This window comes from Drosophila pseudoobscura, chromosome X, assembly GCF_009870125.1.
Source record: "Drosophila pseudoobscura strain MV-25-SWS-2005 chromosome X, UCI_Dpse_MV25, whole genome shotgun sequence".
Taxonomy (NCBI): Eukaryota; Metazoa; Arthropoda; class Insecta; order Diptera; family Drosophilidae; genus Drosophila; species Drosophila pseudoobscura.
In genome coordinates, this window is record NC_046683.1 from 49067034 (window position 1) to 49092743 (window position 25710).

At 46.7% G+C, this 25710-nt stretch overlaps 2 protein-coding genes across 2 annotated transcripts; one reads left to right on the forward strand and one right to left on the reverse strand.

The window, feature by feature from the left end:
• Positions 1-669: 669 nt before the first annotated feature.
• Positions 670-25675, forward strand: Usp10 (ubiquitin specific protease 10). The gene is made up of 11 exons (XM_033384434.1): positions 670-1072; positions 2065-2667; positions 2739-3674; positions 3738-3999; positions 19798-20726; positions 20865-22186; positions 22496-22751; positions 22817-22900; positions 22955-23122; positions 23195-23423; positions 23480-25675. The coding sequence occupies exons 2-11, from the start codon at positions 2173-2175 to the stop codon at positions 23815-23817; spliced, it is 5019 nt and encodes a 1672-aa protein (XP_033240325.1). The 5' UTR covers positions 670-1072; positions 2065-2172; the 3' UTR covers positions 23818-25675.
• LOC4813386 (monocarboxylate transporter 3) lies at positions 6666-11626 on the reverse strand. Its single transcript, XM_001353638.4, has 2 exons — positions 11269-11626; positions 6666-11064 (listed from the first exon to the last, which is right to left on the reverse strand). The coding sequence occupies exon 2, from the start codon at positions 9834-9836 to the stop codon at positions 7383-7385; it is 2454 nt and encodes an 817-aa protein (XP_001353674.3). The 5' UTR covers positions 9837-11064; positions 11269-11626; the 3' UTR covers positions 6666-7382.
• Positions 25676-25710: the final 35 nt, after the last annotated feature.

Here is a 25710-nt window from a genome sequence, read left to right on the forward strand (position 1 = left end):
CCTGCAGCCATACGGGCTGGCAGATTTCTTATACATCGAGTCCGAGCTTACACCCTGTCTAGCTCACACACCTTACAAAATGTATACTTTTAGTAGTATTTTCCAGTATATTTTAGGACGTGTAGGGACTCACCCTCTTGTGCAATTCACCAATGTAGATACCTTGTAGAAATGCCAATGTGGGACATGTCCCAGGCCACATCGAATATTAATTCGTAATCAGCATCGAATTCCTGATCGCTTGGCATCAAAATCACAATTTTTTCGAAAATGTCGGAAAAAGGCATGTCAAAAAGTGAATAACGGAAGTTTTTCACACAGGCGCTTCCATGAGGCTTATATGAAAAAACGGTCAACAATTTTTGAAACGTACACGCTCTTGGTAATTACATGAAAAGGTAGTTAATGTGTAGTTTGCGTGCAGTTAGCATGTAATGAAATGAATTTAGTGGAAATTGTTGTTGACCGGTTTTGCTTAAACCTTATTTTATAAGCAATGCAATAAAGAGGAAAACTTAAATTCAACCAATCTTGTAGGAAATTGATTTAATAATCGGATTAAGCTATCAGTTAAGAGCTGAGGGTCTTAGCTTATTCGAATAACCGAATATCAAAAACCACGAATATGATGCAACTTGATTACAAATAATTCGTTAGTATATTTACAGTATATTTCTGAGGTCAGACCGTATATTTTAAGTCCTTAACTCCGCGGTCACACTGCTAAAGAACAATAAATCCGTTTGTTGCACAAAAAATAAATTTAAATAAAATTTAATCGCAATTGATAATAAAGTACTGTGCTAACACATACCAAGTGCTTGTGCGTGTGCGGTGGCCGTCGGTGGAAAAACATTGTTAATTGGAGCAACGAAGTAGAAGCGTGTAAAGAGTTGCGGAATTATCGTCGTGGTCGTGTCATTAGAAAAAGAAGAGAGCCAGCGAACGAGAGAGCCGCCGCGACACCAGCCAGCAGCCACCAGGCCATCTCAGTGCCGCATTTGGCCGCCCGCACGCATAAAATATGATCAAATTGCTACGAAATTGATTTCAATTGGCGACTCAACAAAAGGTACGTTCGATAAACTACTCATTTCCCTTCTCCACCCAGCCCCCTTCCCTCCACGCCCTCTTGTTCGCTATGCCGCCGCCTCGCATTCCTCAGCGCTCAGCGTTCTCTTTTCTCGTTTCAACGTGTTCTTCGGTCGCCATTGGACGTTGAATCCGGCGACGACCGCCTGGCTTTTGCCTGGCTGCATTTACATAAAGCTAAAGCTAAAACATGCCGCCTGAAGAAGCAGACGTCTCGAATTAGCTAGAATTTCGACACTCGGATTCAAGCTGGTGGCAAGTGTCGCCTTTCTTCTGCCACTGAAGATATTTTCTAATTTCCTTTATTACACAGGCATACGCGCGCACATGTGTATTTGTGTGTTTCTGTGCGTGTTCGTGCATGTTTCTGTTCGTGTGTGTTGTGTTTGGCAGAGATGAGTAATGCTGCGATTCTGCGAGTCCGGTGGAGCGACAGTGACAGATGTGATTTGCCACCAAATGGGTGCTATTCTACTATAAATAAGTGTACTCCCAATCGCAGCACAAGTGAAGCGGTGTTTGTATGTATTCCCATTTTAATTAAATCACTTGCAGAATATTTAAAAAATATAACCCTTTGAACCGAACCTGTTACACACTCCGATATCAGTGACTTTTTTTCGCTCATCTCTAATTGGGGAGGGAGTGTGTGTGGCATGAAAGTTTAATAGTGAATAGAAAAAACAAAGTCTGAACGCCGCCGCGGCCGCATGGTGGTTTTATTGTTGTTTTAATTATGGTACACTTTTGATCATAGTCCGGGAAACCGATGCACCGCTGCCGTACGGCATGGCCTCTTGCTCTCCGCCACTCTTCGGTCTGTTTATTTGATTTTTTTATTACTCCAAGACAGCTGTGCAGAGTTGCCAGACCGCTGGCGGCGCAAATGTTCCGGTAGCGGGGACTCTCCGTAACCTCAAACCTGCATTTCGTTGATGTGTTTTTTCTCTCTTTCATTCGTACGTTACACAGCAAACCGAATCTTCAATGTTTGACGCCTGCAGCGAATCTTGAGACTCATTTCACCCCTCCAAAACGAACAAGCAACGGAGCAAGCCAAGTACTTGAGGTTCCCAAAGAATGGCGCAGACAACACAGCCGCAGCAGGCAGCGGCACCGCCATCATCGGTCGGAGCTGGCACTGCGGCACCCGCAGCAGCCGGAGCAGCAGCAGCACAGCCGCAGCCACCGCCAGTTGCTGCAACCACACCCGTGTCGAATCCATCCACGCCGCAGCCTCCTAGCAGCAACAATAACAACAACAACAATAATAGTGTGGTGTCTCCCGCCGGAAACAACAATAATAACGTGATGGCGGCACCCGTCCAGGCCTTCACACCCACCGGACAGCCGATATACAACCAAGTTTACATGCCCGCCCATGGAGGACATCCGCATGCGGGCGGCCACTATGCTCCAGCCATGCTCCAGGCACCCATTCCGAGCAACGTCTATGTGAACAATGTCACTGCCAATGTGAATCTGCATGGCTGGTCGCACTCGGTTCCCGCCTACATACCCGGAGGAGGACAGGCCCACTACATGGCCCACGGGGACATGCCCCAGGACCAGCAGGTAAGTGATCAGACGCTAAACAGCTATAAAATGAATTTCCCCACTAACTATTCTTATTGCTATCTCTGCAGGGTAATCCGCTGATGCAGCAACTGCAGCCATTGCCTATTAATTTGGCTGCCCAGGGAGTCAGTCCCAATCCGCATAATCCTGGCATGGGTGGCCGTGGACGTGCACGTGGGCGCGCCCGTGGCGGAGGTGGGCTGAGACGCAATGACTACCACGGACCACGTCACCTGCAACAACAACAACAGCAGCAGCAGCAGCAGCAACAACAGCTGATTTCTCTGCCCCCACAGCAACAACTGCAGCCGGACGGCGGCGGCGCCGGGACGCCCAACATGCAGCTCCAGCCGGACCATCAGCTGGTTGCCGGACCGCCCGAAGGTCAAATGCAGCCCGTTCCCTACTACGCGCCCCATCACTACACCTACGGGCCGTATCCCGCTACCTATTTTGCACCGCAGCATGCGGCCCTGCAGGGTCCGCCCAACGCGGCAGCAGCAGCGGCTGCCCAGCAGGCCACCGGCCCTCCGCTTTACATGCCGATGATGTACAATCCGGCCGCCATGTACAACTGCATGGGAGGCTACGTCTACCAGCATCTCATCCCACAACAGGAGTACCAATACGTGCCCGAGGATGGCAGCCAGGCGGGCGGCATAGATGAGCGTGGCCAGCAGCCGGATGGAGGCATGCCACAGATCTGGCATGCCGGCCCCATGTACGCGGAGGAGTACGCCGACGTGCTTCAGCAACAGCAACAACAGCAGCAGCAGCAGCAGGTCTCGCATCCGAATGGGGCCCCTGCTCTCGGGGATGAGCTCAACCACAACAGCTTCTCGCTGCCCTCCTCGGAAACGGGCAGCATGCTGAGCCCCAGCTGTTCCGTCTACGAGGCGTCGATCCATGAGATGCAGCACCAAATGAGCGTCATGCAAATCTACGACGATGGACAGATGGCCTCCCTGCAGACCATTCACCCGGGAGCTGGTCCAGCCCAACAGGTTAGCGATGATTCCTTCGATTTCACCTTCGTTTTCTTAATTTTCTTTCCGTTTGGCTTTTAGTACGTGGATGAGCTATCTGAATGCGGTGTTGCACCGCCTGGAGCCATTCCAGTGGAATGGCCAGCCCCAATACCAATAGCCGGACCAGCAGCCATGTTGCCTCCACCGCCACAGTGGCAGGCAGGGCAGGAATGGCAGCAACCGCCAACAGTGGCCATCGAACAGCAGCCACAGCAAATGATTCAGGCGCAGCCATCGCAAGCCCCCACACCGACACCACAGCAACAGCAGCCGCCGCCGCCGGCGCATCAGGATCAGCTGGGTGAGTGCAACACCACACCACACAGACAATTGTTGCAATAATAGATTATGGAAAGCAAATGCTTTTTGTTGACACTATTTGTGGGGTATATGTACATACAGTGGGTCTCAATAACATTCATGGCTGGCTCTTTCTGTGTTTATTTTTTCGAGTTGTTCCCATTTTTCAGTTACTGCCAAGTGGGAGGCGAATCATTTTTTCATAATCTAAACTCAATTTGTTCGATGATAAGAATTTAATTGTTCCACTCAATGATAATGCCCCTTCCCATGGGGTGCATCGATGTGGCAGAGCCATTTATAAGGCCTAAGACTTGGACTTTCCCATCTTCGGGCAGCATATCCAAGCTTCGGCTTGCTCGGGCTTCTCTTTTCAGTTCTCTTTTATATTTTATTGCATTTTCCATTTGTATTTTGGAATTTGTCATGGCATGCCTTCGATAACGTCGTGTTCATATGCAGTTTGTTTTTCTGTTGTTGTTTTACGTTTTTTTGCTTACTCTTGCTTTTCACGCTGCTCCGCTGCCACTGGTGCCGCGACTGCTCTACTCAGCTTACGGTCGTTCGATGGAGTGTGTCTGTTCTGGCAGGTGAAGTGGAGCCGCCGAGCCACTGCCTCGTCACATGAGCCACAGAAATAAACAACATTGTCATTAGGCAGTACATCGCACGTCTAGTTGTTGCTAGGCCAGTAGTGGCTTTGGCTTTGGCTTTGCCTGTGGGTCCGTCCCCTGCCCTTTTGTGGAGTTGGTGGTGCCGCTGGCGTTGCATTTACCCCTTCTATAATCAGCTGCACAAGTGGCTTCCGTCATGTTGTTTGTCGTTGGTTTTGCACGCTTATCAAAACGAGAGCTGAGGCAGAGTCCAAGCTGTGGTGGTTCCACACTGCACTCCTATACACAGATACGCTACTACTCGCCCCGGATTTGTCATGAAAACTAATTATTAATCAGTTTTGAGAATTGCATTCCCTATTTGAAGTGCAAGAATCATGCGACAAAAAGGGATCTTCTGCCCTTATGGTTAATCGAACCACTTGCACGGGTCGTATATATCTCTATAGACATATCAAGTGCCTGGAATTGACAAACTGATTGGGTTTCAGTCGCTGTCGCTGTGGCTGTTGCTCTCTCACTCTCCTGCCTCCCCTTTCCCCTTTCCCCTGAACATGTCAGTTTTATTGCTGTTTTCGTAGCACTTGGTCTGGTCTCTCGGGCCATTCGTATAAATAGCGGCCGATAGCAGCGACCCAAGTGTTTGGCCATAGACTAGCAGATTGATAGGCGATATCGATACTCGATACGGCCGTGTGGCCTCTACAATTAGTAATGTTCATACATAACTCAACTTACAGCCAGCCCCCTGGGCTATTGTATTGATTAGGCTAATCAAATGGGGGCTCCGAGAAGGTTTTCTATGCCCCGGAGTCATGCTCTGTCCCCAGCAAGCGGAGGCGCACGACACCCAAGAAGAGCCCTCGAATGTAGAGCTCCAGCTCTACCGATAAATGCAACATTTTAAGTCTGAAAGAGCGAGGTTTCCCACTATCTGCTCTATCGGGTCTTGATCGATGGGTTTTAGAGCAGTGTTTCGTTAAAACAGATTATAAACAGCGCCACATGTGCTTCCGCCTGATTAAAGAAATATATCATAAGATATCTTAGAGAATTTGTTAAAATGTATGGCAATTTCTTTATTACTATTCATCGATCTCCTCCTTTGCTCTCCAATCTCCTCAAACAGTTATTGTTCTTTTGGTTTTTACCCCCATTCTTATGCGTATAACAGTTTCGTTTTAGAATATTTCTTGTGGTATTTTTTTTGGTTTTTTTTTTGTATTTTTTGGTAGCAGCGTGGTTCATATTTTTCATTCGCTTATTGCTTATTGGATTTCTAAATATTTTGAGTTGAATATTTGTTTTTAAAAAGTTATATTTTATGTATAACACTTCAACGTATAGCACATTATATATTTCTCAGCTCTTTCTCTTCTCTTTTTGCGACCTCTTTGTTCCTCTCGGTGTATAACAGTATAACAGAAGGCACAACAAGCCTTCAAAAAAAAAACTTTTCTACATTTAGTTTAGACTTGAAAGATTTTTTTTTTTGTATATTCGCTTTTGTTGATTGGCATTTCTTTTGTTTTGTTTTTTTTTTGCTTTGCTCTGATGTTTCTCTATTCAGGTTTTTTTTTTAGCTGTGAAATTGTTTTTAAAATGAGACATAAAATTTGTATTTGTATTTTTAGATTAATTTTTTAAAATTGAAAACAATTTTAGTTTTTGTTTTTTTTTATAATGTTTGCTGTACTGCTGCTGGTTTTTCCGTGTTTTCGCTGCTGCATTTTTCGTCTTTTTTTTGTTGTTGTGTGTGTTTTGTGTTGCTTTAGTTTTTGTAGCATTTTGTTTTCTTAAAAAATATAAAATTTATTAGTTTTTAATAGTTGTTGCCGCCGTCGCCTCTACTTCGCCTTAAGTTTTATTCGGGCCTCCTACAGATCTAGATCTGCTACAGAAACATACATACATCAACTACTTCTAGCACTACTCTTTGCTACAGTTACTCGTTACTCGTTACAGTTACACATCGTTTGCTCTCGCTACTTTGCAATGACACATTTTTTTGTTTTATAACAGCTTGCCGTTTTTTTAACAACAACAACTATAATTCCTATAATTATTAGTACACAAAATTCATAAATCTTTAATAGTAATAATAGTAATCGTAAGGTTTTTCTTTAATAACAAAAAAAAAAAATTATTTCATACAAATATTTTGTGTGTTTTTGTTGCTGTATAACAGTTGCAAAACTATATAATGGATATCATTAGTATATCAGTTTACCCCAGGGTTGCTTCTTCTTTCGACTTCTGGTTCTCTTCTTCTCTTCTCTGTTGTTCTTTTTGTTTGTTTTTCCTGTTGTAATGATTTATGAGCGTATATTATTAATTTTAATTAGTAGCCATAAAAGCCGAAGGTATTTCCCCTTCGCCCCGGAATCTTATCTGAAAGCTAAAGCCAAGTTCCTTGTAGAAATTCCAGCATAAGGCAATCCTCTATTCTGCTGCTGTTGGTAATAGTTGCTGCCGCTGCTGCTGGGGCTTTAATAGTACATGCATATATATATATGTATATATATTTATGATCCTTGTATATAGGTTTTACTTTTGTGTGTGTGTGATCTCTCTCTCTCTCTCTTCCCCTCTCTCTACAATACTCTTTACCGTATCTATCGACCCGCTTTCTGTATATAAGCTTTAGAAAAATATCTGGCTGGATCTTTCAATAGGTTCGGTTCCCCCTGGCGTTTGCCCTCTTTCGTATGTAAATTCATCTCTTTTCCGTGCCACGCCCCCCTCCAAAACTCATCTCCTTCTCGAATACTTAGAGCTTTGATTCGGATGTCGTTGCTTCTGGGGCCTTCTTCTGTTGTTGCGGGAACATCGGCTGTGGCGGCTCCTCCTGCTGCGGACTGGCCAGAGTTTTGATGATCTTGGGCACCATGGTGATGGGTTGATCCTCGTCATCCTCCGCCTCCTCATCCTGCTCCTCATCGATGGGCGTGAGGGTCTCGACATGGACGGGCGTCTCATCCGAGGGGCTGCATCGCTTCAGGCAGGGGGCCAAGAAGCTGGTGACCGTCGAGATGGCAAACAGAGCGCCAGCCATGTAGAAGGGCAGATCGTACGTGTGCGTTATGTCGTAGATGGCGCCGGCCAGAGGGGTGCCGATCAGAGCAGCGAATCCTCTGAACAGGATGAGCAGGCCGAAGGCATTGGTGAGCTTGTCCAGGCCGAGCAGATCGACCAGGATAATTGACGTTAGCGAGATGTAGCCGGAGATGGCGAGGCCAAAGAATATCGACATCGTGATGTACGCCGAGTAGCTGTAGCACAGGGGGGTGAGGGTCACGGCGATGGTCGACACCAGGAGGCAGCAGTTGTTCAGCAGCAATGAGTTGACTTGCGGCAGATCCGCCACCCAGCCGCAGAACACGCGACCCACTGTATTGGTGATGCCAATGATGGACAGCAGCATGGCGGCATCGCTCTTGGGAATGTCGTGCTCCTTGGCCGCATCCACCAGATACACAAAGGGCACGTACAGTCCGGCCATGCCAAAGATATTCGACACTCCAATCAGCATGAATACGGGATCCTTGAGCAGGCTCACGTCCAGCATGGTGTTCACCACGGATTTGACCGAATCGGGGATGCCCAGACACGGGCACAGGTCGTACTCCTCGCGATGCTTCTCGGCGTCCTGCAGGGGGTCCAGCTTGTGGACACTCTGCATGCTCTTCTCGTACTTGGTGAGGGACAGAACAGAGTTTCGATAGCCAGCCAGGGACTTCTGCGACTGATACTGCGGCAGGTTCGTGACAGAGCCCGAGTAGAAGATGTCCTTGCGGGACATGGGTCGCACCATTTTGCCGCTCCCACTGCTGCCCTGCCGCTGGGAGAGCGACATCTTTGAGGTGGTGAAGTCTCCGCCATTTCCCGCCTCCAGATCGTGGCGGGACGAGGCTCTGATGGCCGCCAGCGAGGGTTGAAAGCGCTCCGATGCCGAGGTCTTGCGCACGCGATTGAATGAAGGCACTGAACCGTTCTTGGGCAGACCCTGATGGTCGCTGGCCAGAAAGGCGGGCTGCGAGGCGTTCCTGGTCATGGCTCCGCCATCCTGCGAGTGGTACGGACTGTGATCCGACTCGGAGCTGCGATGCGGCCGACGACCCCCGCGGCCACCGGCAGAGAGCTGTCCATTGCTGTCGGCATTGGGCGGGGACTGGGCGCCGCTTCCATTGTGGTGCACATCAACCACCTTGGACTCGGTGATGGTTGGTAGCGTCGAAACGGGATGCAGGCCGCCCGCCTGTTGGGCCATCAGCTCCAGGTTGAGGCTCGAATGGACGCCAGGGTCTGCGTTGAGGGGCATCTTGAGTTTCCGCTCCATGGTGCCATCCGGCAGCTGGACCATGAAATGCGATCCCGCGAACGAGCCACGCTCCAGCTGCAGCTGCTTCTCCTCGTACATGCGCTGCATCAGGGGCTTCACCTTCTTCTTCTTGGGGTACGTGAGGGGTCGCATCATGGCGCCAAAGATGGCGCAATTGAGGATGAGGCCGGCAAAGATGAGGATGGCATTCTTCCAGCCATACTCCTCCAGCAGGTACGTGGCGAGTGGGGCAAAGGCAAAGGTGCCGAACCCAGAGCCACACACCGCAATGCCCGTGGCCAGCGAACGCTTCGTCTCAAAGTAGTAGCCCACGGCCACCACCGCCGGGAGGTAGATCATTCCAAAGCCGAATCCTCCCAGGAATCCATAGGTGGCCATCAGCATGCTCACGGAATTGCTGAAAGTGCTCAAAACAAAGGCGATGCAGGCAATGATGCTCCCAGCGATGCACACCGCTCGACAGCCGTATTTATTGGCCAGCGCCGAGACGATGGGTCCGGCACTAAGGTACACCCCGGAGAGGAGACTCCCCACCCAGGCCACGGTGCCCTTGCCCTCGTGAAAGTAGGCCACAAATTCCTCCAGGAAGATGCCGAAAGTGTAGGCAATGCCGTCGACGATCATGTTGCACATGAAGCTGGCAAAGCAGATGACCCAGCCATAGCCACCGTCCGGCGGTGGCGGCAGCTCCCCATACTCGCTCTCATCGTCCTCATCCTCGTTCTCCTCGTCGTTCTCGTCCTCTGGACTGTCGTTCTGTTCGGCGGTCAAGCGGGCCGCCTCCTCGCAGGCCAGCTCGCTGTCCGTCCTATCGAATTTGCGCAGGCGTGCCGCAGAGTTGCCCGACACCGCGGTATTACTTCCGCCATTGGTATCCAACATGCTGGAGCGGTACTTCTGATGCGTTTATTCCGTTAAGGCACACGCACACGCACACGCGACGGAGTGAAAGGAAAGAGTGCAAGTGCAAGGAGAGAATGGTTGGAGAAGCAACACGCGAGGAGGAAGAAGTGTTTGCGCCCGCGCCTCGTCTGTTCCCGTTCCCGTTTTCGACTGCGATGCCTGTGCCGATGCCGATGCCGAATGTCGACGTCGATTTCGATGTCGAGAATTCCGTTGCCGACGCTGACTGTGTTTTTATCTTGTCTGCTGCTCTCTCTCTCTCTCTCACGCTATCGTTCTGTAGCTCTCTGGCTCACCCCCTCGGATAGCAAGCAGCAGCAAGCGTTTTGCCACTGTTCTCTCCCTCTCCCAAGCTTTTGCACTCGCTCTTTTCTAATATTGGGCTTTACTCTCACTCCCTCTCTCTCTGGCTCTTACTGCGACTGCATGCGCCGTTATGTGTGTGTGCTGGCTGGCTGGCTGGCTTGCTGGCTGTTGTTTTTGTCAATTGTTATTGAGTTTTGTTTTTGCTTTCATTTACTTTTGATAAATAAATTTATTTATTTATTAAGCGATAGATAGGCGTAGGCCGTGTGCATATATTCAAAATATCTATAAGGTCTCTGCTTCTGCTGCTGTTCGCGTCGCTTCTCGGTCTATGTGCACTTTGAGCTTTACACTAAAAATTAGTTAATACTTTTAAATCTTTTAAAAACTATCTCAAGTCACGCGTTGTGCTTGTGCTTCTATTGAGAATCGGAATATTTTTTCTAGATTTTCAAATATTTTCGAATATTTATTTATGGGGATTTTTAAGTTGTTTTTTGTATTTGCAATTTGTCACGTTTTGTGCTGTGCTTTTGCTTCTATATCTTGTTTGCTTTATTTTTGGTTTACTTCTGTTTTACCGTTGCACTTGCAGCTGCATCGCTGAGGTCACGGCAGAATGTTTTGTTTTGGTAGTAGCTTCAGCTTCCTTCCTTCTCGAGATTTCCCTTACTTTGCACTTTTTTTTCTTTCTCTTTTTGTTCTTAGCTTTTCTCTTGCTGCTGCCTTCTGTCTTTGCTTTTAATTTGGTTATTTCTTTGCCTTTGCTTCTGCTTCTAGTTCATGTGCTTTTCGGCACTGATGGTTTTTCGGGGGTGCTGTACGTGTACGTACGTACGGTACTCTCGATGATAGGATAGGTACGTAGCGCTGTACGTCGTAATAGCCACTGCCACTGCCACTGCAATTGTATAATTTATTGGTGTCTTTGAGTTTCGTTGAGCATTGAATATTGGTTTAAAGAACGTCCTCCGCCTAACGGAAGAAGCGGCGTTGTGATCGATAAATGTCGGAGCGGCGGTGAAGCACAGAAGAACCACACCACACGCGGCACTGGTAAGGGGCGGAGGGGGGGAGAAGGGGTGGGGGGCGACGGGACACTCACGCCGAGCTTACGTGGTTCTCATCGTCAACACACAACATTCACGCGTCCGGACACTTTCAGCTGCATTTGCATTTTCCGCCTCGAACCAAACCCCCAGCTGTTGTTGTTTGGTTTTTGTTGCAATTTTCAATTCAAATAATTTTGACTTTTTCTTTGTGCTGCCCGCTTGAGACGAGTGGGGGTAGGAGGAGGGTGGTGGTGGTGCTGCTGGTGCTGGCGGTGGAGATATATAGAGAGATGCCAACAAAAATAATAAGGAACACAGAACACACGTCGCTCCGCGTCTCGGTCTCTCCGTCAATGTTCCACGTTCTGTTCTTGACTGGTGCGCCGTTCGCTGCGGAATGAAAATTCGTCGTAACCAAAAGCCAAGGGGCGGCAGCAGCAGCAGCAGTGACAGTGCCACTGCCACTGTTATACGATATACAAAGCTCGCAGCAGCAGCAGCACCATCACCAGCACCAGCAGTAGCAGTAGCAGCAACAAAGACAATTTGAAAAACGTTGTAAAAACAGCATAAAACAAAAAATACAAATGCGAAAATTGAATGTCTCTCTCTCGTTCTGTCTCTCGGTGTTAGAATGCATTTGAAGTTCAAGCTCACAGAGCGCAAGCTCCACTCTCACGAGCCGCCATGTGGAGGAAGCTCTCTCTATCGCTCTCTCGCTCTCTCGCTCAGGTGAATGCTAGCTGTAGCTCTCTTTGGCTTTGCAGGTATATGATGTGCCTTTGGCTTTGCAAGGGTTGCCGTTGCGTTTGATTTGGTTTGGTTTGGTTCTCGTACAGCCTGAACTGAACAGCTGATTGAACAGCAGAGAGTCGAGCAGAGAACACAATCGAGGAGGAATTCTCACACAGAGATTTGGGCAAACCAACCCCCTACCAACCAACAACAATCGTCTGAAGGGGTGGGATTTTCTGAATTGTTGTTTCTGTTGCCGAGGGAAAGCCTGAAAAACCGGTAGCCGCTGGCGCGCCACATGGCGACCAAACGGCCTGTATAACAGTTCTTTCATATGACAGAGGAGCGTATGCCCCGAAGCAAAGAGCGCACGAGAAACTGTTGCGCTCTTTAGTTGCGATTTAGGTTAAAGGTTAACCTTTCTTTCCGACCGACCCCCAAAGACTTTTACTTTTCAATCCTACGCATCTGTGTGTGCGTGTGTGTGTGTGTTGTGTGTGTGTGTGTGTATGGGGTTGTGCGTGTGTGAGAATTGGTTTTCGTATGCCGCCTTTTAGGCGCCGACAAAACTACCATTAGAGTGCGAAGATTGTATAATCCGTACATTATCTTAACGTTTTTCCACCTATAAACTGCATTCGACACGGAGACCGCGATAAGCCCCCGCTACCCCCACCACCACCGCTGCCGCCGGTTTTGCCCCTCCACGAGTATCTCAATATTTCAGCCCTTCATTTCTGCGTCACGCGTTTGTTGCCAGGCCATAAAAATCGTACAAAAATGTGCTTTGGTTTCTGGTTTATAACAGTTTTTTGTGTTGTACTTTGTTGTCGGTGGTGCCATGTGCTATGGTCGTAGACGTAGACCACTTTTGTGTGTTTTTTTTTGTTTTTCTTAAGAGATTCTTGAGGCGGAATGGCGCTGTGCCGATGTGCCGCTGAGAGCAGCGAGAGCGAGAGAAAGAGAAAAAGCGCGAGAGGGGGGGGGGCTCGCTCAAAGGGTGGCTTAAGAAGTGTACAAGCACGGTCGGTCTATATGTCTTCCTTTGGGTGGTTGTTGGTCGGTCAATGTCATTCATAAAAATTCCATGTCACAAACACACATACATGTACACTTTTAAGGGCGCGCACACACACACACACGAACACACATTGGGGGCATGTACTCGATATTGTGGGTCAACGCCAGAGGGCGCTATAGATGCCTCTTCCTGGCATTGCCCGGTGCCTATGACTCCTGCCCTGCCCCTGCCTCCCTTTTTGTGGCATAAGTTGAATTGCAAGCTTCCCCTATGATTAGCGCATTAGAAGAGCTCAAATGGCCAACGCCTCCACATTTTGCTTGAATCTTTCTGCTGTGCAAAGGAAATTGCTGTTTAGTGAAATGCGCGTGCATAAGATCCCCTCAACGGGAAATATAATACGGCAGGAGGCGGACGCAGAGCAAAACTGTAATGCCACAGCAATAGCCACAGCAATAGCCACAGCAACAGCCACAGCAACAACCACAGCAACAACCACAGCAACAGCGCGTGTACCTCCTGGTATATAGGATTAAATTATAAATGCATGGAACATGAAATGCAAAACGTACAGCCAGGACACGGCTTAGTTCGTCCTACGCGTGGCACGCTTTGCCGGAAGTGGAAGGGATGGGGGAGAGAGCGGAGGAATTCAGGTGACACGCCCCCACATGCGGCAGCAGGTGTCTTTAAATTAGTTGCACCATTTGACAAGAATGCTGGGTGCATTCCCACACTCTGGGAATGGGGCCAAAACACAGAGCATTCTAGAGGTGGCAGGACGGAGGCGCAATCAATGGGCAGAAGCCGAAGCAGCCAAGGGCCAGCCGGGCAGGAGGGTAAGCGATGGGGGACTATATATTACAGATGTTCGGAATGAATGATGGCAGCACAACCATCCGTGACAATCCTTGGGGCAGAAGGTCTCACAGATAGAACAGGGAAGGCGAAAGAAGCAGCTTCCTTCTCTTGCCACATCTTGTGGCATTTTTTTTATTCCAGTAAAAAGGTTGAATGAACCAAGCGACGGCCACGGTGATGACTCTGGGCAGTTCAATAAAAGCGATGCTACCGCCCCCTTAACACCTCCTATTCCAGCGCTTTCCTCTCCGTGTGTCCTCCCCCCTCTCAAACAGTGGTGGGCGGGGAGTGCAGGGATACAGCGCGGCACTTTCTTTGTTAATGAAAATGAAAATTGCGCATACGAGGCGTTGTGTGCAGTCAATGTGCTTTGTTTCGTTTTTTACGCCGTTCAGCTTTTCAGCTTTTCTTTCGCCTTTTTGCCTTTTTGTCTCTTTGGCTCTTACATATGCTTGTTCGTTCATTCGGGATGTACATATCTGTCGGATACATGTGCACGGGCACTGATACATCTCATAGATACGTATATACCTAGCATGGATGACGCAGTTTGTGTCGCGCGCGTCGGCGGCTGTGGCTGTGGCTGGGACTGTGACTTGTTTTACCTTGTTCTCTGGCGTTCTGTACTTGTTGCTTGTTGCTTAGTATGCAACGCGTTTGAGCCGCTCGAGCCTGGCCTCCGTTTGGGGTCTGTGTCTGACAGATACATTTGTATCTAGCCCATGGCTGAATGGAGCTGCGCTCCACGCTCCACGCTCAACGTTCTACGCATTTATATGTTAATGATGTGGGAGTTGAGCAGAAGTGGGTGACTGTCAGGACTGTGCGTGACAGGTTGCTGGCTGATGAAAGGATACACTCGTACATTACAAGAGACCAGCGTGTCCTTGGAACTGCTCTGCCCTCTGTCGCTCAAATGTCACTTCACCTTAGCTCTCGCTCAGTCGATGCAACGCCCCCCGCCCCCCGCCCCCTCCGGCTTCCCTTCTATTATGACATCTCCCGCTTTCGTACATAATACCCCCGATAGCATACCATTTTCTCCGATTAACTTTATAGTTTGTTTTTGCCCTCTTCTGTTGATGGTCATGGCGATGGTGATGGTGATGGTAGTGCTTTGGCTGCCGGCAAAAACGAAGGCGAAGGTCGCTCATTCGTTGTACAATTATGCAATTTTCACTCTCGCAATCGCACTTGCACTCGCAGTTTCATTTATTGAGCGAGAGAGAGAGAGAGAGATAAAGTGTCGGTATTCTCTCTGTATTCTTTGGGTATTATTTATTGTAAATTGACATAAATGAATTCAATTGAATTGCGGTGGCAGCAAAACAATAGCCAAAGAAAAGCTACAGGCTACTGGCTACAGGGTGTCTCTGCTTTTGGCTTTTGGTTTCCCCTGTTGCTAGGGACAGGGCTTTCCCATGTTGTAGATTAGTAATCAGGGGCAGCTTTAGCAACGGCAGCGGATTGAGTACTGTGAATCCCGCATAATAATAGAGTACCCCGCGATAAAGAGCAGCAGGGCTACTGCCATGCGAATCAATAGCATAGTCAGCGCCATCTTGGCCGCTTACGAAACTTTCCCACTCCTCCTCCATTTCCCATCCGGTGTTCACTCCTCTTCCACATGCCCCACATGCAATTGTACCGCTTACACATATCATATTCATATGTTTGTATGTATACTATATATCTCAGAATTTTGCTCCGCTATGTGGCATTCCTTTGTTTCCACGCTTAACCCAACTTTCGACGGACTTTGGTTTGTTTTTCGTGTACCCTATTGCATGGGGTATGATGATTTTTCCACACAGCTGTAAAAGACGAAAGATTAATTGGGTATCAATACTACAATAAACATTTCTTTGAATGCGAAAAGGAGTTGATTCGACGAACAATGATTATCTGGGGCTGGGGTTAATGAATACGTGAGAATCGAAGAATTGTTGCCCTAATTTGAGTTAATTTTTACAGGAGATGTACGAGAAAATACCATAAAAAGGTACTTAAAAGTTTTACAAAAAATACTAAAACACAATTAGAAAAATACCAACAAATAATAAGTGCTAACCAAACTAGAAACATCGCGAAAAATACTAGCAAAGCCTAGAATACTGAACTACTGAAAAAAAAAAGAATACTCAGATTGTATGTGCCCTGTCTTTGGTGACTCATTCCTAAGGGAAAGAGGGTACAATCAAGATATCTGGCCATATGACTCATACATACATACCGTGCATACCGAATGTCAAGAAGAGTATAAAAAGCTTCGACCAGCGAAATGGAAACCCCTTCTTTCTTTTTCATTTCGATGGTGTGAGTCGTCAGTCAGTGACTGATTAACAACTAATCAACAATTTCATATATCTGTACTCGCTTAAAGCGTGGAAAGGGCGGAAAGAGCGAGGGTGGTGCATGGGCCTATGAGATACATTTGTGAAAAACAAATACATGATAGATCTATGTATTTCCTAAGTCTTGTGATAATTGTTTTGTGGTCAACGAACGCGTTTCTGTTTTGATTCCCAAATGAACCATGAAACTCGATTGTTTGTTCACTTTTCACTTGCTGTTGATTCTCTCAATTAAAAGCGCCCCCATATCGTCTTTGCATATAGATAGATCTCTCGGATCGAAGCTTAAATAACTCATAGAGAATAGAGGCACCCAGCCAGCCAGCCAGCCTATGTGTGTGCCCCTCAGACGCTGCCTCTGCTGCCGCTGCCCGCGCTACTGCTGCTGTTGCTAGCTAATAAAAATTGAATAAAATCGCGCTTTCAATAACAGCAACAATTAGATTGATGGGGCGGGATCGAAAGGGGGGCGGGGGGGACGACTTTAAGGGGTGTATTCCATGGCCATAAGTGAAACAAAATTTGACCCATTTCTGTTGATTATTTTGGATCGGATCTCGGATACCAAATTTGTTTCGAAATTCAATGAAGCTTCAAGCAGCTGTTATACGTTTATATACTGTTATACAACTCCGAGAGGAGTTCCAACAGTTTTCGTATGTGAATGAAAGCGAAAGTGAAAATTGTGGAACGAGCGCACTTTTGATTTATTTTTTCTACACTGTAGTATTTTTGTGGAATTATTCAGTATTTTATTTTTTAGTACTTTTTGAAGTAATTTTTTGTTAGAATTATTTCGAAATTTTTATTGGTATGTTTTTGTTTAGTATTTTTGCAGTTCTTTGAAGTATTTACTCTGTTTGTTGGTTTTTTGGGAGTTTCTGTTGGGGGGGTGGAATAAAGTCAAGGAACAGCACTATGCCAATGCATTGAATGCACTACTGTCCATCTGTGCCCCCACTCTCTGGGTCTCTCTCTCCCTCTCTCTCTGTTTTACACTTTTCCCATCTAACGCATTCAAATGACAAATGGAAATTAAGTACAGTCTCGTATTTTCTGTCGTTTTGTGTTGTGTTTTCGTGCCTGACAATTTCCTTGTTTGCTATTGTTGTTTTTGTTGCTGTCGCTGTTGTTGTTGCTTTTGTTGTTGTTTCTGTTGCTATTGTTGGTGCAGTCAACTTATTGCAATTTACCTGTGCACTCATGTCTGTAATTATCCATCCAACCTTGTGACAGCACACGGATCGAAGCCCCCTGTCTCTCTCGCTCTCTCTCTCCCTCTCCCTCTCTGGCTATAGAACCCCTCCCTCCCCCTATACTCTATCGTTATGGTAACGTATATCAAAAGCTGTTGCTATTGCAACCCAAAAGCTAACACCCTGGCATAGATTTTTTTTCCATATATACTATAACATATATTTCCACTATTTTTAATGCATTCATCTCTATGGCAGCTGCTGCTGCTGCTCCACAAATTTCCATACAAATCTACCAGTCTGTGTGGCTGTTGTGTTGGTTTTTATTTTCGATTTTGCGCTATACATATATTTATTGAAGTATTTAATAATTCTGTGAGAGAGTCGCTCGTTAATTGCTAATTGAAATTAATTAACACATTCAGAGTTCCATGGATGGCCATCTCTGGGGGCATTGGGGGCATTGGGGGAAGGTTTGCCTGCTCTCTCGACTGTCATATGATTTTCAGCGAAGGGAGGCGCTTTCGAGTAGGAGCTGGCGTGGGGGGTGGGGTGTGGAGAGGGGCGGAAACTTCATAAGTAGACGTTTAGCGCCGCCCTCCTTACAATTGTCGAACGAAAGCACTTCGTTAGAAGTACTCCGCTAATTAGTGTCTAAATAAAGCCTTTTTGTAGAGCAAAGATAGAATTGCTCGAATATATATGGATATGCATTTGGTTTTAGCACGTTTTAAGATACGTTTAGAAACAATTACAAGTAGGTATATTTTTCTACTCACAAATCGGGCCGGGACATTTTGAGAAACATTTTTAGAAATGCTCTGCTGTTCAGAAAATTACGGATCTATTGTCCATAAAATTGCATTTGCATCTGCCAGAAATCTCCGGGATTCGATGACAAAAAGAAACTGGTGATCTGCAACTCTGAAAATTCCAAATTATTCTGGTAAGAAATTAGAAATCTTCTGTGAAGATGAGGCTATTTCTGGGAATTGGCTTTTTATAACCGAATATATAACGTGGTTTTGCATGGAAATTAAAACAGATTAAGGACCTATTTCCACGACCTATTTCCCAAGGTTGCGATTGCATTTTATTGATTCATTTCGGAGAGAGAGAGGCGTAGCCCCTGATATCATCTTGGGATCTGTTTTGTCATCGATGTGGGATGTGGGATGTGGTTGGGAATATATGGATCATGTGAATGTTGACTCTTCTCCCCTCGCTCCATTGTCCACTCCTCTGTTGGCTTAACCTTGTTCCTCATGCCTTATGCTTCATTCCTCATCCATTTCTCGGTTTTGCTCTTTCAATTTTCCCATCAGTTCTTATCGCATCGCATGTCGAATAATGTAGTTTAGTTTATCTTTCGTATTGCCGTATCTCAGTGGCAATCGAGTGCCGAAGTTCGCTTATACGATGGGGCGGGTCCGGTGGCTGGGGGGGGGGAGTTTTATTGTGATTTAATAATCATTTTTGGCTTGGCGGCTTATCGATTGCCGAACAAATAGTCTATTCTTCGTGTCCGTACCCCTCCCCCCCCCAACCCATTCTACCTCCCCGCACACCACACGAGTTTTTGACATGGATTAGTTATGTTTTCTATTTGCACTGATAGCGCCCCGCCGACAGGCAATCTGTTGGACAAAATTGAAGGCCTGTGTTGGTCGCGCGGTCGGTCTGCTTATCACTGAAAATACTCGTAATAGTTTGTGGAGCAGTAAACCACCACAGCAGCACAGGTCTTTGGACGTCTATAACCCTCTTTGCTTGGTTACTCTTTCTCGAATAAGAGGGAAAAAGGGAGCTGGAGCCCCTACGTGTATGATATGGGGATTACTTAAGGTTTATATCGATTCAAGAATAGTTTGTGCAGGGTTTTGGTGTCCCGCATCATGCAGCAGAGCCCCTCGGTTGGTTAAAGTCACTGTTCTGTTCCCAATCCTCTCTGCACAAGGCTACGGAACAGGGCACATGGGTGGCCTTTACCGATCAAACGGATCTGCATCTATACCCATATTGATTTTAACTATTATTTGTCATACTTTCTGCATTTCTGACGAAAACAAATCAATTGAAGGGCCGCCACAAACAAATTTAATTGCTGGGAAGAGCATGCCCATACCATCATCGTACCATCCAGAATTTCATTATGTGTCTGCTGTTTAATGGCAGACGAGAATTCGATCCCACATTCAAGTGCTCTGCTCTGCTCTGCTCTGCTCTCCTCTGCTCGCTGAAGTTGAAGATTATTTTAGCATCGTTTAGCATTCAATTGGCATCAATTATGGGAATAGGGATATTGTAAATTAGTTTGTGGCATGTGGTATGTGGCAATTGAATTTTTCGTCGAGAGATCAACACAAGAAAATGTCTTTTATTTATGCTTTATTTTCGTTTTCCTTTCATTTTCAGTCGTGGAGAAGAATTTGATGAACAATAATAATGAAGTTCCTTTGGAGAATGTTTTGAGCAATGAAAAACAGCAGCAGATCGAAATTGAGTATCAGCAGCAGCAGCAGCAGCAGCAGCAGCAGCAACAACAACAACAACAACAACAACAACAACAACAACAACAGCAGCAACAACAACAACAGCAGCAGCAGCAGCAGGCACATCCTCCTCCGCCGCAGCAACAGTTGCCACAGCAAATTGAGAAGCAGGCAACGAAAGTTGCTGCCCATCTGGTGGTGGCAACAGTGGCACCTCAACAGCAACAGCAGCAGCAGCAGGCGGCACCGCAGCACCATCAACAGCAACAGACATCGCCAGTGGTGATGCCACAGCAGCAACAGCCCCAACAGCAGCAGCAGCAACTACCCCAGCAGCAACAGACCAGCTACCAGGATATGCAACATCAGGCACAGCAACATCAGCCACAGCCACATCAACATCAGCCACAGCAACATCATCAGCAACATATGCAGCAACAGGCGCCACAGCAGCAAGTGCGAAAGCCGCCCCAGCAATACAATCAAGCGCAGCAGCATCAGGTGCGTCGCAAGTACTCGTCGGAGTACAATCATCATCACCAAGGAGCAGGTGTCAGCAGCAGCAGCGAGACGGGGATACAGACCACAAAGACTAAGTCCTGGACAAACTCCGCGCAGCACAAAAAGTCCACGCAGTCCGTTTCGGTGACGGCATCGCCCAACAATGTGAACAATGGTCCAGGAGGAGCGGCAACAGCAGGCGGCAGTGGCAGTGGCGGCTTCAGCAAACCCGGCGGCTACAGTCATACCACAAAGACGTACACCAATCAGCAGCATTACCAGCAGCAGCACTATCAGAATAATTATACCAACAACAGCAGCACCAGCAGCAATAGCAGCAGCAGCGGCGGCGCCAACAATAGCAGCAGTGGCAGCAACAATCAACAGCAGCAGCAACAACAACAGCAGCAACAACAGCAGCAGCAGCAACAACAACAGCAGCAACAACAGCAGCAGCAGCAACAACTGCAGCAACAACAACAACACCAGCCGCAGCAGCCGCAAGTTCGTACCTATGGAACGATGAAGGTGCCTTCGTCGCCGGTGGCAAGCAATGCCCCACTGCTAGAGCGGAAGAACAGTCAGCAAGGAGGAGCCACAGGAGCAGCAGCAGCAGTACCAGCGGCAGCAACAGCAGCAGCAGCAACAGCAGCAGCAACAACTACCTCAACGGCGAGCATAACAGCGACGCCGAGCCATTTCCAGCAGCAGGAGACGAGCAATGCGACGGCAGCAGCTCCTCAGCAGCAACAACAGCAGCAGCAATCACATTACCACCAGCAGCAGCAGCAACAGCAGCAGCCACAACCTCCCACACAGCCAGCGGCAACCACCAAGACCTACAGCAGCTATGCGGCCAAGCGGCAGCATACTGTCTACGAGCAGCCAGCGCTAAGCACCGTGGTATCCTCATCCGCATCCTCCTCTTCCGCCAATCCGCAGCCGCCACTTAATCTGGCACCGCCCGCACCGCCTGCTTCGCAGAGCAACCAAAACAGTGCCGAGAGCTCGCAGCCGTCGTGGGCGAGTCTGTTTGCCAACAAGAAGCCAGTGGCCAAGGTGGCACCTTACGAGGCCAACAAACCATCACCGGCAACGGCTCCTTTGCAACCGCTTCAGCCAGTGCTGCAGTTGGCACCGCCGCAGCCACAGTTACAGGTTCAACCACAGCCGCAGGCCACTGTGGTAGTTGCAGCAGTACCACAGCCTCAGGCTCAACCTCAGCTGCAGCCGCAGGTACAGCCACAGGTACAGCCACAGGTGCAGCCTCAGACACAGCCACAGCCTCAACCTCAACCTCAACCTCAGCCACAACCACAACCACAGCTGAAGCCCCAGCCTCAACCACAGTTGAAGTTCCAACCACAACTGCAGCCACAGCCAAAACTGCAGCCACTTTTGCCCGCGCCGACAGCCCACCAGCAACTGCAACTCCCAGCACCCGTGCCTGCGCCCATCACGCCTTTGATAACACCCGGGACGCTCTCGTATTCGGCTGCCTCTGCACAAGCGATGCCAGCGCCCAGTCCCTCGGCATCGATCAAGCCACTGAAGCCAGAGCCTGCTGCGCGTCCGGCGGCCCAGCTCGATGAGTGGACCAACAAATACGCAGATTTCTTGACACGTCATAAGACCAATTTGACGCCCATTAGCCTGCGTCCCAGGGGCCTGACCAATCGCTCAAACTATTGCTACATTAACTCCATACTCCAGGCGCTGCTGGGCTGCTCGCCGTTCTACAATCTGCTGCGATCGATACCCAAACAGGCGGCGGTCCTGAGTGACGTGAAGACGCCCACAGTGAATGCCATGTGAGTGAGGGATAGAAGGGGGGGCAATGGGAGTCGAGTGCCACAGACAAGTCAACAGACATCAAAGCAGCTTGCTGACGTTTGTGTTACGTTTGTGGCAGAATAAATGACACGCGGCTTCGCTATGCGTTCAGTGCGTTGTCTTCGTTCTGACGGCAATCGCTGGGCGTTGGAGTAGCGTGCACGTGCTCTGCTCTTTCCAGCAGAGAGTCTTTCTTTTTATAGAGACTCTCTTCAGAAGCAGGCACAAACATGAATGATAATCCCCGACTTGGAGAGTATTCTAATGATTGTTTTCTACTTTTATAGGATGTCTTTTATGACCAACTTTTCATCGCTGCCCAGTGGCCTGCGTCTGCGTTTGAACACCCTCAATAAGGCGGCCCAAAACAAGGGCAAAGATGAATTTGCCGGCACGGATCTGCAATGCGATATTGCCTTTGAGCCCACGGATATCTACAAGCTGTGGAACGATAGCCGCGAAGAGCATGTCGAGGGTCGCCAGGAGGATGCCGAGGAGTTTTTAGGCTATGTTTTGAATAAACTCAATGATGAGATGTTGGAGGTAAGCTACAGACAGATAATATATTAGATACAATGAATATTGAGGTTTCTTTTTCTCCTTTTTAGGTAATAAAACTAATTGCCAAACCAGTGCCTCAACAGAATGGCCAAGAGCAGCCGGAGTCGGAAGATGGTGGCGAGGTCTGGCAGGTAAGTGAATGACTTGAAGGGAATTTCTTTCTTTAATTGAAATCCTCTCCTTAGAAGATCTGCAACAATCGCAACAAGGGCAGTGTCACTCGCCAAACAGATTTTGGACGCACACCCATCAGCGACATCTTTCGCGGAGAATTGCGCTCCCGTTTGCAGCGCGAGGGAGAACACTCCACGGATGTGATTCAGCCGTTCTTTACTCTACAATTGAACATTGAAGTGAGTACCGAGAGAGTGCGTACTCTAGCCAAAGAACTACTAATCCTTAAACGCTGTTTTTCTAATCCTCAGAAAGCCGCTTCTGTCAAGGAAGCTCTAGAGATCCTGGTGGGTCGTGATCAAATAGAGGGCGTCACTGGCAGCAAGACCAAACAGGAGGTAGTGGCCTGGAAGCAAATGACCCTCGAAAAGCTGCCAGTTGTACTGATATTGCATTTAAAGTACTTCGATTACCGATCCGATGGCTGCACAAAGATCCTAAAGAAAGTCGAGTTCCCCGCCGAACTGAAGATCGATGCCAGTGAGTGCCAGTCAGTCGCATATTTTGTATCCGTATATTAATCATCTTTCTTGCAGAGATACTTGGCTCAAAGAAGACCTCACAGAAGCAGCGTGCCTACCGCTTGTTTGCTGTTGTCTATCACGACGGGAAAGAGGCCTCCAAGGGGCACTACATTACGGATGTGTTCCACACGGGGTACAATAATTGGCTGCGCTATGACGACAGCTCGGTGAAACCGATTAGCGAGAAGCAAGTGCTGCAGCCGCATGCGCCGCGGGTGCCTTACCTACTCTACTATCGTCGCTCAGATACGATACAGCATGCCACACAGCCGCACCAGCAGGCAAATGGGGGAGCTGCATCGGGAGGCGTTGTGGGAGGATCAACAGCCAATTCGGACGCCAATAAGTGAAAGAAAAATTGTAAAATATATCAGTTGTACCGATAACTATAAGTGTTAGGCGATATAGAGTGAGCGAAAGTGAGAGAGAGAGAGAGAGCGAGCGAGTGAGTGAGTGAGTGAGTGAAAGAGTTTGGTTTTTAGATGCATATACATATACAAATAACATAGCGATTAAGATATATTCAAGCCGTATATTAAGCCAAAAGTCCAAAGCGCATGTGTGCGAAGAGAAGTGTGTGAGTGAAGCAAGGAACTATAGCTCTAAGCTTAAGAATTTAGCGATTAAGATGACTTCTTGAAACGAATTCGTTGTACAAAGAGTAGCGAGACAGAGTAGAAAGAGAAAGAAAAGAACTCGTAGCAAGTGAGAACGAACACTCGTACAAAGAGTAGCAAGAGAGAAACGAACACTCGATAAACTGAACAGCGAGAGAAAAAATATCATCTATAACTTAGTTCTAAAGAATAACTAGTTCCCCCCACTTTCCCCTATTTCTTAAACCATTTCTCCACGGCACAAAACAAAAAACTACTCTAGCCATTATCGTTAGTCAGTGTATAGCCCCCTCCACCCTAGAATTCTTTGATTTATGACAAAACATTTAGAGCTGTAAATATTATACGATTTAACTATATATTGTACTGCAGTTTTTCGTGTGTGGCATGCAGCATGTGCATTTAGACGCCCAACAATATATATGGAATGCTTTGAATATGCTTTAAAAAGAATATATAGAAACCAGAAGACTCTCTTCCAATTGAGAGCAACAACCAGATCATAGAACCTACAACAAACACGTTCATCTTGTAATTTATTATATTATGTTGTTTAGTTTTACTTAGAAATCCTTTTAAGGACAGGCATATATGATATATTATATCTATATATATATATACACAAATTGTTATGCATAGTTAGTCAAACGTCCAACGCGACAGATGGGATACATGATTCATAATACAGATTTGGATTCGTTGTGTTTGCGCCTTTATGATATTCGAACACCACATTTTGCTTAGGTCTAGGGTCGCATATGTAGCATACTTTATACATAGGTTTATATAACACCATAGAGAATTGTTTGTGGGGATTGAAAGCAAAGAAAATCAGAACTAACAAAACAAAACACTAATCAATCATTTACATATATATTTTCATAGGCTATATAACACCGTATATATTATTTATAAATATCGTGCCAATGTTTAAAAAAACATCTAAAAAAAGAAACAAAATTTGTAAAACTTGTCAATGCTTTGTAAAGTCATTCGGCTAAACGATAAGGAATATATGATTATTAATCGATATATATATATATAGATCATCATCATCGATATATGTGCTGATACCAGACAAGTGCTGACATTTAAATGGATGTATGAACTATTCATGGATCCATATGATTGTCACGACTTTTGAAATACACTACAATATATTCTTAAGATAGGAGATCATTGACACATACACACACACACACACACACACACAAACGCAGATATGACGTACTAATATAACCAATATAAATCCATATATAATATATATATTTTGATGTTATACATACACACACAAACACACACACACACATATGAATTAATTGTAAGCCCAAAATTATAGAAAAGCATTTTTTTTTTATAGAAATTTGTACGCGTCGTCTAAGCGTTCAGCTAGCTAAAAAATAGGTTCCTAAAATTATACAAAAAAAAACCAGATAAAAACAACAAAAAAAAAATACCACAAAACATAAGGGAAAATACCACAAAAAACAAAAGGAAAATGTTAGAATCGTAAATGGAAACCAATAAGCAAAACCGTAATATTTATAATATAATGGATAAATTGTAATCTAAAGCCAAGCTAAAAAAAAAACATCAACAATTAAACAACAACAAAAAAACTAACAT

Excerpts from the sequence above, each read along its gene's own strand:
- Usp10 (XM_033384434.1), top strand. The coding sequence starts at position 2,173 with ATGGCGCAGACAACACAGCCGCAGCAGGCAGCGGCACCGCCATCATCG. Across the intron at positions 2,668-2,738 it reads ACATGCCCCAGGACCAGCAG|GGTAATCCGCTGATGCAGCA; the intron begins GTAAGTGATCAG and ends CTATCTCTGCAG. Across the intron at positions 23,424-23,479 it reads CGAACTGAAGATCGATGCCA|AGATACTTGGCTCAAAGAAG; the intron begins GTGAGTGCCAGT and ends TCTTTCTTGCAG.
- LOC4813386 (XM_001353638.4), bottom strand. The coding sequence starts at position 9,836 with ATGTTGGATACCAATGGCGGAAGTAATACCGCGGTGTCGGGCAACTCT.